The sequence below is a fragment of the Siniperca chuatsi genome, linkage group LG13 (assembly GCF_020085105.1).
Source record: "Siniperca chuatsi isolate FFG_IHB_CAS linkage group LG13, ASM2008510v1, whole genome shotgun sequence".
In the NCBI taxonomy this organism is placed as follows: Eukaryota; Metazoa; Chordata; class Actinopteri; order Centrarchiformes; family Sinipercidae; genus Siniperca; species Siniperca chuatsi.
The window spans coordinates 16,180,403-16,196,180 of NC_058054.1; the positions used below are offsets into that span (position 1 = coordinate 16,180,403).

Sequence of the window (15,778 nt, forward strand, 5' to 3'; positions counted from 1 at the left end):
AGCTGTACGATGCTTGTCCCATTAAATTTATAACCCCTCCCCCTCTGGAGTGCAGCAGCACCACAGCTTCCTCCCCCATCAGTAAGCCTGCTAAAATATTAGACATTTATCATGGTTATTATAGTCAGTAAATCCTTCCACACAGTGCAGAAACTCCTCAGCTTTGTATTCTTTTGGGATGTGAGAGTAAATGGTTTAGGTTATTGCCTGGACTTAGGCGCAGTGATATCAGCCACAATAATCTTTGTCCTCCAGCATGGCCTTTAGAATTTAGGACTCAAACACATCAAGCCAACCTCCACAAATGGGATGATGCATCCCGTTGCCACATGTCTTCTGTCAAATTTGTAAAATTTGTACTTGAACATACTGCAAATGCTACAGCTGACTGCCAGCTAAGTACTGACAGATATATATGTTCTGTTCCTCTGGAGAAGAAATATAGTTGGCAGGCTATATTCCTAATCTAAAAAACATAATGGAAAAGAAAACAAAGCAAATTAGCCAACCACTTTCATGTCACTATCAATCTGATTAAACAGTTGTGTTAAATCATCAGAATATAAATTGAAAATGTGTCTGATAAAATGTTGCAACTGGCACTGTACAGTTTTTCTTTGCTTTTCATTTCTGTACTTTACACTGGTGTTGTCAGCCTGTGTTCTTTTGCTTGTGGAAGGAGAAAAGAAACAGTAGAGGTGAAAAATAAGACAGAACTAGGTGAAATTCTCTAGTTCTCCCTTACTGACTGCCTCAGCTGTTGATTTAACATGCTGAAATGGCTGAATATGTGCTGATAAGGGCCAACAAATGCCAATGGTGACCACCACAATGCAAAAACTATGAATAATTTGCACAGGCACTCAACAATTGTCCAACAGCACCAGATGGTCAACTTTCAACTGGATGCATCAGGGCTGCTAGAATAAGACAGACTAAGTCTACTGATTGTGCACATTCGGAGAATTATCATGACTATACACTCAATATTAAAGGAATAGTTCAACATTTTGGAAAATATTTGGATATATTTGGAAAATTTGGAAAATATGCTTTCTTGCCAAGAGTTAGATGAGAAGATCAATACCACTCTTGTGTCTTCTAGTCAGTTTCAACTTGGACTCTTTTTTTATCTCAGTCTGTTTTCATCTCATATATTAGACCCAGATGCCTGGCTCATGACTTGGCTGGTGGATTATTTTTTTTTTTTTCATTCATTTTCTGACATTGTTTTTCTCTTCTCACAGCATGCCCGCCAGGTACCTTCAAGTCAACCCAGGGTCCAGGTCTGTGTCTACAGTGCCCTCCTAACAGCCGCTCCACAGCTGAGGCCGCCACCATCTGTGTGTGCCGCAACGGCTACTACCGTGGCGATGCTGATCAACCGGATGAACCCTGCACCAGTGAGTATATCGCATGACATTACATACACACTCTAACACTGTCACTTAAATTCTTGTAGGATAATAGGCATATCCATGTATGCATTATCCATTTTACTGTAAATGTATATGTGACATCAATATTGAATACACTGGTCATGCATATATTCCACTATATTTTCAGAACGACACTGTAGAGATTGATTTTTTTTAAATCTCATTCCCTTCTGTGTCTCTTTCTCACTGTCATCAAACCAGCACATGTCGTATTTAAATGAGCATGTATCTAGAGCCCTAGTTGTCTTCTCAGTCTGGTCATAATAATCACATTGCAGGGTTTCCGTCATTTACGTCTCCATCACTGTGCCAATGAGCTTCCTCTCTGTATCCCCTCAGTTATCTCTCTCTCTTTGTCTCCCTTTCTTGCCATGGTTCTTTCTTTCTGTCTGCTATCATCCCCTGAAGTCCTAATTACTCAGGCAGATGCTGCGAAGCTTCGACACTGTCCTGCCGTTATCCGCTGGAGATCCAATAAGGCCTCTCACAGCATCATAGTTATCTTAATATGATGTAAAAGCAATATGCTAAGCCTTCCTGTCGTTCCCTGCTGACACACAGTTACACAGAAGGAGAGCACTGTTAGACCCCAAAAAGTTTGTTTACCTCTCTTCCTTCCTTCCTCACAACAGCAGACGTGGAAGCATTATTGGTGAGGTTATGTGTTCATTTAGTCCTGATTTATTCACATAGACCTAGCTAATTGGCCTCAGCAATGAGCTCAGGAACATATTCCTTTCCCAATTGGTTAGCAGCCTTCACAGCTGAAACGTGTATTGAATACACCTCTTTTACAATGTTTCCTTTTTATAACTCTTAATAAGTGCCTTAAAGCTGCAGAGGAACCCCAATGCAGCATGGCTGTCTGTCTGACTGTTTGAACACTTCCCAAGTGTAGCCATCCACACCCGCTTTGGATGGAAGTTCTCAACGGATGACACCCCACTTTCACCTTGAGTTTCCTCTACCTTCCCATTGTATACTACATAGCTCTCTGGTGAATTAGTGAACGCTTCATCAAGTATAGCATCTGCCTCTACCTTGAGGCCTTGAGTTTTCCCCAAGCAATCACCACAACAGCTCCCCAGTGGAGCTTCTTGAACAGATCCCTCCGGTCTGTGTTCAGTTTCTGAATGCAGCCTGTGTTACTTTTTTTCTGTTTTCAGTCACGCCACTTCCTCTCTAGTCATATCTTCTCTTTCAGGGTTTTTTTTCCCTCTGCTTCACACTCTGTTTTTCTCTCACACTCAGTACAACTTCAATCCTTTCAATATCTTAACATTTAGGCTAGAATATATTTGGTTTTTAAAGGTAACACATCCTAGGTACCCGGTTACATAATTGTTCTTGTCCACAATGTCCACTTCTGCAAACACAGTTACACAGTGCACTAGTAAAGGTACTAGTAAACTAGTAAAGTAAAATATTCATTACAAGAGACTGTATCCCAGTGCTTTGAAAAATGCTACTGAGAATTTCCAACCACCCCTTTCAACATTAACATCTTAAACCAACTTCAATTCCTCCTCAATATGTGTTAACAGCATTCGTTTGCAACAGCAAAGTCTCTGAAGGTTGAACCATACAGTAGCAGCTGAGCTTGATGCTCAGGGTGCCCTAGATCTCACGGGGGTTGCTGTGAGATCATCCTAGTAAGAATCTCTTTAATACTGCGGGTCCTGATAAGAGCACTGCTAGAGTATCTTAAATCAGGCCAATCTGTAGCAGCAGAAGCTGTAGCTTTAGTGCTTCTCTGCTGGCATCAGAGGCGTGGGTCTCTGTGCTCCAGATCAGTCTGATTAGCTTGCTGATGGATTGTCCAGCGCCTGGCGCTGTCAGCGGGGGGGCTTCACACTATACACCCCCCCCTTTTCCCTCAGGGATATGCCAAGCCTAGGATGCACTTCAAACTACCCCTCCACCTCACGCCCCTCCTATATCCCAATCTTCTGTCTTGTGCTGACTAGCCATGTCTGAGGGGAGGAACACCAAGTGTTCTGTCTCACAGCGTGAAGCCCACTCCTCTTAGCTTGGCTATCCAGCATAATGCGCTTTGGGGCAGTGGTTTGCATTGCACTGCATCCCCTCCTGGTCCCTTCTTCGGGCTCCAGGCCCCAGTCTGATGTACCTCTACCGCCCCATGGGTGTGCACATGTGAAAAATAATTAATGTGTGCATGTGAGTACGATGTGGTGGGGGGAGATCCACCAGCTCCAGCATGCTGACCAGTGGGTTTCTCTCAATGTGTGAGTCAGAGGAGAACAATGACAAGCTGAGTGGTAAATGTGGGGAGTCCGACGGTGAAACCAGTGCTGATTGGTCCGTAGGGGACAGGGGATGCAGTGATGGAGCATCCTGGTGTGAGGAATAGTGGAGAAGGGAAGGGAATTATGAGAGGGAAGGACTAATGACAAAGATAGAAAAAAAAATCCAGTAACACAGTATGTGACAAACTAAGATTTGAATCTGTACATTTGAAGGTTTAGTCTGAATTTAGAAGACTTGGATTAAAAGAGCTGTTTGGGGAAGTTCTACACATAGCCCACAGTAACACAGTATATGAAAGAGTCCCAGTGAGGCACAATACGATGTTATGTAAAAAACAAAAAACATGCTGCATATGCATGTTTACATCTTGGAAACCACTGCTGCCAGCCAACCAATTCATGATGGGTTTCTACATTCCTGATCTGTACCACATTGGCCCTGAATCTTGCAGCTCTCACTCAACACTCAATACTCATATCTGTGGCCTGTCCCCTGGAAATCTCCTTGAGCCCTGTCAAACACTGTCTACACCTCTTAACACAAACAAAACTCATCAAAATTCCTGGCTGAAAAGATTAGGGGGTTATATGCTTTTCCATTCTCGTCATTATCCCATTTAGATTTTTTTCTTCTTTGCTCTCCTATTCACCGTCTCTCCTCTCTCGTTGTTCTGTTTTCAAAGAGAAAGAGGAGTGAGCCATCAAAGTGCATAAATATTCAGTCCTTTTCTCCAATTTTTTTTTTCTCCACATCAACTCTGTTGTCAGTTCTGGAGTCAGTTGAGGGTACTTCCCACAGCAGTCAGCTGGCTAGTTTCCTCTCTCAGTAATGCAGTAGTAAATGGAGATAAGTCAAGGTAGTTGTCTGGCCTACTCTAATCCCTTTTCCCTTTCATGCAGAGTCAAGGTAATTTAACGTTTCAGTTACTGTAGAGAGTAATGTGGGTGTGTAGATTATCCTTTAGTCAGTTAAAGAAAAGCTTCTGCGTATTCATATTGTGTCTCCTCAGACAGGTCATTGTGGATGCCCCCACATCTCCCAAGCTGCACTGCATGCTCTCATACACACTAACACACACAGTCTATCTCTGACTCTCTCAGTCTCTCATTCAGACACTATTAGTCCTTATAACATGTTTTATTTCATGTCTCACCAACCCACACAATCCGTCTTTCTTTCTCCCAGCTCCTCTGGCTGTGATCAGTATCTCCACACAGGGACCTTCTGTTGGTCCCTCGTGGCCTGTTTCACATCATAAAAACAAACAGTTTGAAAGAAGAGAAGTGCCGGCCTCAGACCATTCAAAGGGTGGATGAGTAAACAATGTGCAGAAGTGTTTATTTTGGGCACTGGGGCACTCTTTATGTGAGCAGCTGAGGGAGAAAACTGGGCTGTGGTCTTTTACAGCCCAGGTGGCACCTAAAGCTCAATCATGAACAGGGCAGCTACCTATTGGACTGTGACTCCACCTGTAGCAGTAGCCACAAGTCAGACAGTCCCTTTGAGTACATCTATGTGCATTGAAGACATGGTGTGTGGCATAGTACCATCTATCATGCACATCATGATATTGCAGAATTTTAGTATGTATTTTGCTGAATGCCATTTTTACTTATCCAGATCAGTTTAAGATACAGGGTAGCACATTACAATTACATATACAGTACATGGCAGTTTATCGTGCGGACATATGCTTATTTAAACTTTTTTAGAGTTTGCTTTAATTTAGAAGTGATCCACCTCTCCTTTTATTTCCCACAAAGACTTTAGCACACAAAGACATATTTGCCCATACATGCACATAGTTCATGGTATTTTCATGTACCCCACGCAGCTTGCTAGGTGCAAAAGTAGGAGCTGTGTGGTGCAACAATCTGGGTGTTATATGAACCTGAAGAGCATGAGGCTAAATGTTGGTCTGTTTCAAAACAGCCCTAACTTTATCAAGTCAAGTCTGTTTTCATCTCGGTGACAATTAATAATTTGATTCCATGTTATTCATAAATTAGACCTATACTATGTGTAATTTATGGTTGCAGATCATCAGGTGTAAAATGCATTTTTAATTACAATATGATGTAATACAGCAGAATCATGAAACATGTTAAAATCCCAAACTCTCTTTAGATAGTCATGTAAACGGGATTGTTATGGGGTATCGTTAGTCTATGCAACCATGTAAACAGCTTACATAGACTATTCCTTGACTCACAGTTTTGGCAGCAATGGCATTGTTGTTGCATGTAAACACAAGCGAATCTAATTGAGTATAGCCTTATTAATCATGTAAGCAAAACAAACCAAAAGCAAAGAGCAAAACAATATAACATTTTATTTTTAGTCTAAATTTTTTGTCCTTAGTAACAACACAAAATAGTTATATGGTTTATTGTCTTAAATGTGCATTATGACTTTACCATCAAGACTTTACCATCTCCACAAATTCAGTTTAAAAATGTGTATCATCTGGCTCCCTATTTGCTTCGCTTTGTATTTGTGCCTTATTGTTCTGTGCTTTCTGGACAACCATATTGATTTCCTACTTGGAGTAGCTGGTCTGCATTCTCCTGTCCATTTGGTTAACCAGTATTGTCATGTACCCCTATGATTGCCATAGCTGTTTAAAGGGTATGAAACCAATAATGTGACCGGCTGAGGAGATATGCTTCATCACTGCATGAGTCTTATTTACATTCCCCTTCACCAAAACGTTTTGTGCATAATGCAATTGCCCAAGCTGAACAAAAATAATACATGTGCATTGATTTGTCCTCATTGTCCTTTTTGCAAATGACCTGACACTTTGCACTAGTTGATGTAATTGCACCATTAAAATAGAGCTCTTACTGTGTTATGAAACAGTACATGTCACAAAGAGCACAGGAGGTGCATGGAGATGATGTTTTGCTCCTATAACTTGAGTGAAAGCAGCATGTATGTGAGCACAACCAAATCTGACTGGCATAGCTAAATGAACACCAGCTGAGAGCCTGTAAGTAACGTTTTCAACAAATTAAATCCTATGGCAAATTAAAATAGCCAAAAGCTGCAGTAATAGTCTGTGAATCACTGGTTAAGTAGCAGTCACATCTGATTTCTTGTGCCATCCCTGCATATGTGGAGCTTGGTTTTAATTAGGACGAAGGAGTGTGGTGCCTCGTTCACACCTCAACAAGGCAATATTATTTTCTTCCAGCGTTGTATGAATACATTGATACAGACAGTGCAGACATGAATACACAGGAACAGATAGTTCAGGCATGTGTGTTTGTGTCACATGCATTTTCCACATGAGCAGATGTGCATTGCTTTTCCCAGCAATGCAAGGTTGGGGGCGAGTGCATGCATGTGATGGATGATACAGAGGATACAAGCAGTGTGAGCACAATATGAAGTGCCTATTGTGCTGTCCCCAAGGGGAAAAGCTAAAGAGCTGCCAATATGGCCTGTTCGTACCACCACACACCCTTCTTTGCCATATTTTCCCTCCACATACAATACATCTGGTAGCATCCAGAGACCAAATTATGTGCCATTTGACCATGTATCCAGAGCACTAGCTGTCCTCTCAGCCAGACCATAATAATCACACTACGGAGTTCACGTCCTTCCTGTCACTGACCTCTCTGTTGTTGAGGAACAGAACCGAGATCGTAGCAGTAACAGTGCCATTCCCTCACCCTTGTGTGTTCTGCCGCTTTGTCCCAGCTCCCCAGGGCTATCCCACATGGCTTTGCAGCAACAATGATTAATTGTGTATGTGTTGACTGAAGTAACTATCTGCCCTATGCCCATAGATATGGGAAACAAAAGAGCTGTAACACAATATGCTTAAAAATCTATGTGTATTCCTTTTGTTGTTATATTTTTCTCATGGGTAAAAAGAAAGAAGAGGAAAGGAAGTACATTGTTATAGAGCTGAGTAATTCCTCAAAGGGAATTGAGGGAATTTTTAGTTTCATAGTAGTCATGGATCTAATAGTTTGTCAGTTTAACTTCTATTTAATGATAAAGGGCAGGCTTTATGGAGGATGAATTGGTACCAGATCAGCTCTGCAGGGCAGCCTCACTTAACCTAAGCAGCACTGACTACGGGCTTTGGCGAGCTTCTGCTTTATCGGCAGTGTCTGGTATGAGAAGAAAGAGCTGCCTCTGAGCTGCCGGAGTCTCAGCTAAGCAAAATTTTACACTGCCATTTGAACAGATTTGAACTGTTAAAGAATTGTGCTCCAATTGCAGGAGGCTGAACAAGCCACTTTTCTGCACCCTAATATTAAGCCACCACTCAAGCAAAACAAAAGTTTTATTATTTCTTGATTTCTGTCTGAATATCATCTTTGAGGTTCTGCTCCAGCTGCGGGCTATGAGGGAGTGAATGGGAGCGTGAATCTCCAGAGCCACTTGGATAAGAATACTCCATGCAACACTGCATTTTGCTAAATAACCAATGTTTGATAGACACAAACGTTTCGCTATATGATCTCTCTGGGTGTGAATGGAATAAATTTGCATTCCAATTGTGCTAAAGATGAATAAAAAGAAGAAAAAGACAAGTTGCACTTGGACAACAACACTTATATTTATTACAGGGTTGTAAATTGACTAAATTGACCTAACAGCAGGCAGATATATGAAACAGTATTCTTGACAAGCAATGCATTATTTTGCTTTAAATATGACAGCTTGCCTTATGATGAAACATTTTCTCATATAAAATGAGTCTAGCTATAAAGGTAAATGACCCTATAGCTACAATGGCACTTGGCTTACATCTTTTCTCTGTGTGTCTACAGGTGTCCCGTCTAGCCCAAGGAATGTGATCTCCATTGTGAACGAAACCTCTGTAATCCTGGAGTGGCACTCTCCCAGGGAGACAGGCGGCCGTGATGATGTCGTCTACAACATAGTGTGCAAGAAGTGTCGGGCCGACCGGCGCTCCTGCTCCCACTGCGACGACAATGTGGACTTCATCCCTCGACAGCTGGGTCTGACTGAGACCAGGGTGTTCATCAGCAACCTATGGGCTCACACCCTCTACAGCTTTGAGATACAAGCTGTCAATGGAGTCAGCAATAAGAGTCCGTACCCTGCTCAGCATGTCTCCATAGACATCACCACCAACCAGGCTGGTAAGTGGCTGCTATGGCTGAAGTTTTATTTCAGTTTACATTTGCAAAATGGCAAATTATACTATTATTGCATAAATGTGAATCATTTCACCTCAAAAGAGCATCATCTTGCACAATGTGCATTTCAGAATTTCACTTCATGGCATAGCTGACTTCAGGGCTACTAAGATTTCACGTCGCTCCACCGTGAATAATGACTTTAAGGCTTGAGGCGCAAGGCCAGCTGGTTTAGTGAAAGTTATACATACATGCTCTCTTTCTAAGCCTTCCTTCCCTGAATCAAAGTAATAGCTTTCCCTTTTGAAAACACGACGGAGGAGTTCAAACCCAGACCCAAGACACAGCATGTTACATTTTGTGGCAGGACAAGCACAAATCACTGCACCATCTTTGTAGTTTATTTACAAATCAAATCTGATGATAGAAATGGCCCCTGTTTGCATTTCTCTTTGGGAATTCCAGGAATTCTTGCTTTTTAACAATGGTAAAGGTAAGCATCCCTCCAAAAACAACACATGAGTCATTCATGAAGCCTGTTTTTTGAGGTTCACATCTGGAGGCTGAAGGCTGAAGGCTGGTTGCTTCACAGACTGACACATCTCTTTGTTGTTTTTCTTTGGTCTTTGTTTAATGAGACTTTGTTTTGATAGCAGTGCCGCACAGCAAGTCAGTACTTGTTGTGCGGCACTACACTACTCTCTTCATGGAAGGCTACACCCCAGTTGAAACCTGTCTGTAAATCTTCAGATTTATACACTGATACTATCCTGCTCCCTGAATTAACAAAAACAACAAAGAGGATAAATCTTACTTAATTCTGTCTCTGTCACATATTTGAGTTTCACTGAACATTAGGCGTGAGCCACAAAGCCATCATTTATTTGTTGCACTGTTCTTAACTTAGCTGACAACAGATACAGACATGTTGAACTACAAGTTTCACCTTTAGTGTTGTATAACATCTATCCAGGTTCAACTCTGTTCACTGTTCAATACTTTAATGTCAGACTGGAGGAGACAGACCCAACATAGATACATGGACAGCTGCTGTTTTCAGGCCACGCTGAAATATTCTTCACTCCTGCTCTCTCTCTCTTTTTCTCTCTGTCCTGTCTCTCCTTGTCTGTCTCTCTGTATGTTTGGGTTTGTGTGCATGTGTGCGCATTCTCTGACTTTGCCTGTGATGGATCTGTGCCCAGCCAATGAAAATGACCTTCATCCTGTTATCTTTCTCTCTCTTACTCCCTGTCTGTCTCTCTTTATGTTTGTGTGTGCTCATCCTCTAACTGCGCCAGTGATGGGACCTGAGCCCAGCCAATGGAAATGACAGGTCGAGGATATTGTCTTTGCTGGTCCTTTTTGCTACAGTGTTTTTCATGCTCTTGTAGATCTTTGATTTGTACACAGAAGCTCCTATCAAGGGACAAGTATTGACCAAGTGAAAAATTTAAACGAGGATCTCTTCATTTTCTGTGTTTCTGTGGATGAAGTGGACTGTGAAAAGGACAGTGTGAGTTTGTGGGACCTAATAACAGACATGCAGTGGAGTTACAGTGTGGTGAAAGACAAGAGATTGTTGGTTGAGTTCATACTGGCAAGGTTCCCATATGGAAAGAGTTACAAGTTTGTCAGTGTGGGTCCCTGTTGGTCATGCAAGATTTTCTATGTTATGTTTTCTATCATGTATAGTTGAGAGCTTGCATCGGCAAATACATAGTCTGATCCAATGATGAAATACCTAATGTCAAATTAATTCAGAATTACTCATGTTCATTTCCACTTTCTTTGCAGAATGAACTTATTTCACATTTATCTTAAAGACCGGTGACATAGAAATTGCTTTATCCAGATCCCTTTTGTATTGGAGTACATTTTGAAATTAAATTTGGTGGTGGAGGGCATACCGTATTTGATTACGTTGACTCTCAGAGGAATGTAATGACCAACCGAACGTCTTAGTCTGAGAATGAGTCAGGGGAGGAGTAGGAGGGAAGACAGGGCAGGATGGAGAAAGGGAGCACTTTTTTTAACCAGACTGCTAGACTGTGACAGTGAAGGAGAGGAAAATGAGGGCGTAAATAGGTCTGATTATCAGGGTGGCCTAATGGTTCTGACTGTCCCCATTTGACAGGCTAATAGCACACTTGACAGATAGATGTAGAAGAAGCAATGCCAAGGCCTATTGTTGAAGTCTGCTGCAGTAATGAGGTGTCTGCCAGTAATCTGCCAGGCCTATGTCCAACCCTATGTGGCCCTTTGTAGCCAGGTAATTGCACTGTTCCTAGTTTCGACAGGGGGTTTCAGAAGGATCCAGAGGGGATTAATGTTGATACTGCACTTCAAAAACTAAAAGTGGAGACACTCTTTAAAATGTAGGGCTCTGTTTTTGTGGGTTCATGAAGACTCTAGCATTAAGAAATACAACATGTTGCCATTTTCTGGAACCTTGAAATCCTTTTGTCCGCTCATTTGGTATTTTTGTGCGCCCTCGCATGATGCAAGGTTGGGAGAGGTGGCGTAACAAAATGCAAGTTCCATGTAAATGAAATAGCAATAGGAGAGGTGTTTGAATTGAATATATTGTAATTGGTGCAAATGGGAAATAATGTGAATTTGACAAAAAAACAACACCTATAATCCAAATTAATACATAAGCACTCCTCTATTCAGATGGTATCCAGGGTGTTGGTGCCCATATATTAGGCAAACTTTTCCTTCATCTCACTATTAAAGGGAAACTTGTGTATTTTTTCAACCTGGACCATATTTTCCCATGTTTTTTGTGTCTAAGTGACTAATGGGGACAACAAGCTTTGAAATTTGTCCAGTATTGAGGGTGAGCGCTGCAGCCAGCCGCAAACTGGCTGCAACGTAATCCTCTGGGGCAACAGTGCACCTTCAGTGTATGTCCCCTAAATGTGCTTGTTTTTGCCACTGACAGGTTCAGATTGTTATTATAAGTGTCTGACAACATTATCGAAAGGACCCTACAGAGATAGACCTTTTTGTTAAAGACGAAGATCCTTTTTGTTTAACCAGAAACAGCTGTTGTATTGCTCTCCTCTAAGCCATCAGACTCCATTGACAAATACAGTAATTTTACCTCGCAGATCATGGTAAAACACACTTAATTCAAACTCGACAGAAACAAAATAAAACTTACCAAAACCATTTTGTTTAGTCTTTCCACTATTCCAACAATCATCAACTCTGGTTTGGTTGATATAAACCCTTAATTAACAGAGTTAGATGTGAAAATATTCTGGCTCTACACGCTGTTTCTCCCTTCTGTCTCTCTGATGCCCAACCTCCTTCTCGCTCCTCTCCCAATATTTTCACATCTAACTCGGTGAATTAACCTGTTGAATTCGCACCGGCCAAACCAGAGTTGGTGATTGTTGGATTAGTGGAAAGACTAACCAAGACGGTTTTGGTGAGCTGTATTTTGTTTCTGTCGTTTGAATAAAGTGTTACGAAGTTATGATGATCTGCGAGGTAAAATTACTGTATTTGTCAATAAACAATGCACAACCCATAATGTCCTGTCTATCCCAGAGCCAAGACCACCAGTAGACTAGACAGATTTCTCTGTTTATTTGACATGGCCATGTTTATGCACATCAGAGAATGCACAGGTACACAGATATCTAGGATGTGAAAGCTGAAATTTGTCAACTGAATACTTTCATTGCAATTCTGTTTTGAATTGGTATCCAAAAACATGACTCTGGAAAGCTACTGATTTAGACAGTGTGGTATTAACAAAGCCATGCCTTGGAAGTGTGTATAAAAGCTTACATATTTATACATCATAAAAAGTAATCTGACCATTTTTATTTTGTTTTTCTTAGTTTTAAAAGTGGAGTTAAAGTGTAAAGGGTGCACTTCTCCTAGTCTCCTCTAAATCCCTCTTGGCTCTGCCTTTCAAGGTGAGCCATTTTTGTCGTGTGCTGTTGTGCTCAGCACAGCTGTTAAAAAGGATGATGGAGGAGATGAGTAATATGATTGCTTAGCAGATAACAATTAATCAACATACCCTCTTATTTATGTTCCATTTCACCCATCCTTTTTTAGCAAATAACATGCATGGATGTGCCGCCGCTTAATATGAAAGTAAATTGCAAATGTATTTATATATGCACTAATTTTCTGTGCAACTTGGAGGAGTGAATGCGGATGTCACTGGGACCATGTCATGAAAATAAGGGCCTGTAATGTCAGTCACATTCAGTACATCACTGTTTAAAGGACTACTTCACCAATTTTCAACCTTATCATAATTTACAATCCTTATATTGACTGGCTTATATACAGCATTACACTTGCACCCCAAAATCTAATCTCAGCTGATGATGGTGTTTCAGGCCAAGCAAAAGCAAGACAAAACTGCAGTTTTCCTGGTATCAAAGCCTAAAGTTTTTGGAGTCTCACAGTTCTGTCTGGTTAAAAGAATGACAAGAGGCCTACATACCAAAATAAGTCTTTCTTGCTTCTACTGAGCTCTAAACAACATCATCAGGTATGGGATTAGGGGATAAATAGAGCCTTCTGATGAGATATAAACCCCTTTCACACACGCAGTCTATCCCTGAAATGTTCCGGAACATTTTCTGCATGGGGTCATGTGTGAATGGGAACAGGGATCGATATTCACGGAAATCTGTACCTCCAATTTACCACCTCAAGACCTAGTAACATTTCAGGGAAAATGTCTGTATGGCTGAGTTGTGAATGAAAGCGGTAACTTTGCAAGGACAAGCACGTAAAGGGTTATGTTGTCTGACAAAAGACACGCACGAGCGAACCAATCACTCCGCTGATGACATATTTGAATCTGCTCTTTTATTGTTCCTTTTAATGTATCGAATGCGTGTTTCTGATTCAAGTAGATCATGAAAAAACATTAAATACATCACTAGCGGTGCCTGAAAAGTTATCCCAGTAATTTACTGGGAACTATGTGTGAAAAAGGCTATAGACTGTTGACAAGGGTAAAGGTATATTATTAACCTTCTAATAATAATAATAATAAACTTTATTTATTCAGCACTTTTCAAAAACAAAGTTACAAAGTGCTTTACATGGTTGAACCAGGATTAAAACATTACAGGACTGAGGCAAATAAAATCAGGCAGTTAACATAATAGAGCAATATAATGAAATAAAATAAAATCCCCATCAAAAAAGATAATTACTAATAATAAAACAGATACGATATGTTGGCAATTAAACGGAGTGCTGGAATTAATAAATGGCTTTTTTTTTTAAAAAGATACATTTGAGAAGTGATTTAAAAGATGTTACTGATTCAGCAAGCCTCAGATCCTCAGGCAGGGAGTTCTAGAGCCGAGGGGCCCTGACTGCAAAAGCCTGGTTACCTTTAGTCTTGATCTTGATGATCTTGTCTTCTAGTGCTTGTTAAAAGCCGAGCAGCTGCGTTCTGTACCAGCTGAAGGTGTGAAATGTTTTTGAATACAATGAATTACAATAATCTAACCAAGAAGAAATAAAAGCATGAATGACCTTCTCGAGATCAGGTCGGGGAAAGAAGAGACCTGATCTTTGAGATGCTCCTTAATTGATAAAAACGTGATCGAACAACATTTGTAACTTGTTTCTCAAATGAAAGTTTGCTGTCAAATATCACACCCAGGTTTCTTGGTGCAGGTTTGATATTTGATGACAGGGATCCAAGATGTTTCTGTAAAATAGGGATGGACTTTGGGGGACCAAAGATAATTATTTCCAATTTGTTTTCATTTTACTGGAGAATCCAGGATGTTTTACGACATCCAGCACTTGATTTCTTACAGACAGCATAACATATGATTAAAACTGCCTTCATCACTTTTTAATGGGACATAAATTTATGTGTCATCTGCATAACAATGATACTGGATTTTATGATTAGTTATGATCAGTCCCAGTGGCAGCATGTATATACAGAACAACAAGGGGCCAAGGATAGACCCTTGGGGAACACCACAGGTCAGAGGGGCCTCTGAAGAGGAGGCATTACTCATGACCACCGAGAAAGTCTTGTTTGATAGATAGGATTTTAACCATTTTACAGCAGTGTCATGCCAACCCACTTTTCAAGGCTGTCCAGTAGGATGGAGTGATCCACAGTATAAAATGCCGAGCTCAAATCCAGAAGAATTAATATTGAGCAATCACCAGCATCCAGCTATAAGTAAAAGGTTGTTTGTCACTTTGATGAGAACAGATTTGATGCAATGATGTGCACGGAAACCGGATAGAAATTTGTCAAATATATCACAAGTATTCATAAAGGAGTCAACTCTAAGTAAATAGTCTTCTCTAAAACTTTTGATAAAAATAGCAATTTAGAAATGGGTCTAAAATGTTTAAAATCTGCAGGGTCAAGGCTCGGTTTCTTAAGAAGTGGGTGCACTACTGCGTCGTTAAGGCAAGAGGGAACACAGCCTGTGGACAGAGAGCTATTTACAATCGATAAAATAGTGGGACCAACACTGTTAAAAACCTCTGGCAGACATAGAATCTGAAGGACTCAATGATGGCTTCTTGTACTATAAGAATGTCAACCTATGAGAGAACACATAGGTGAAGTGGTCCTTTAAGTCAGATTACCCAGGAAAGAAAAAAATTGTGCTAAAAAATTGTGCTTGTTTCAATGGAGTCTTTGCTTTTTCAACTTGACATAGCTTTAGTATGGACTGTTGTGGGATTAAGGAAAACCAAGAGACCACCTATGAAACAATAAGGCAGCAGTAGTTAGAAGGGTTATGGTGTAAATTGGCCATGAGAAGACAAAGGTGAGAGGAGGAAAAGGAGGAGTGTGGAGGAGGAGAGGAGGGAATAATTGAGGTGAGGAGGGAGTGGAAGGGATTTAGTATGAATCACCGAAGAGGCCATTTAACTGCCCTCGATCCTAGCGTGTGTCTGGTAGGAAGAACTGAT

General features: G+C 40.9%; 1 protein-coding gene across 8 annotated transcripts in view; it reads left to right on the forward strand.

Moving 5' to 3' along the window:
- Positions 1 to 15,778, forward strand: part of LOC122886643 (ephrin type-B receptor 1-B) — a 153,104-nt gene that overhangs the window by 87,113 nt on the left and 50,213 nt on the right. For all 8 annotated transcript variants that reach the window (XM_044219083.1, XM_044219081.1, XM_044219075.1 and 5 more), the window contains exons 4-5: positions 1,248 to 1,403; positions 8,501 to 8,836. In XM_044219083.1, the coding sequence (XP_044075018.1) occupies positions 1,248 to 1,403; positions 8,501 to 8,836 (492 nt within the window). The remainder of the gene's footprint in view (positions 1 to 1,247; positions 1,404 to 8,500; positions 8,837 to 15,778) is intronic.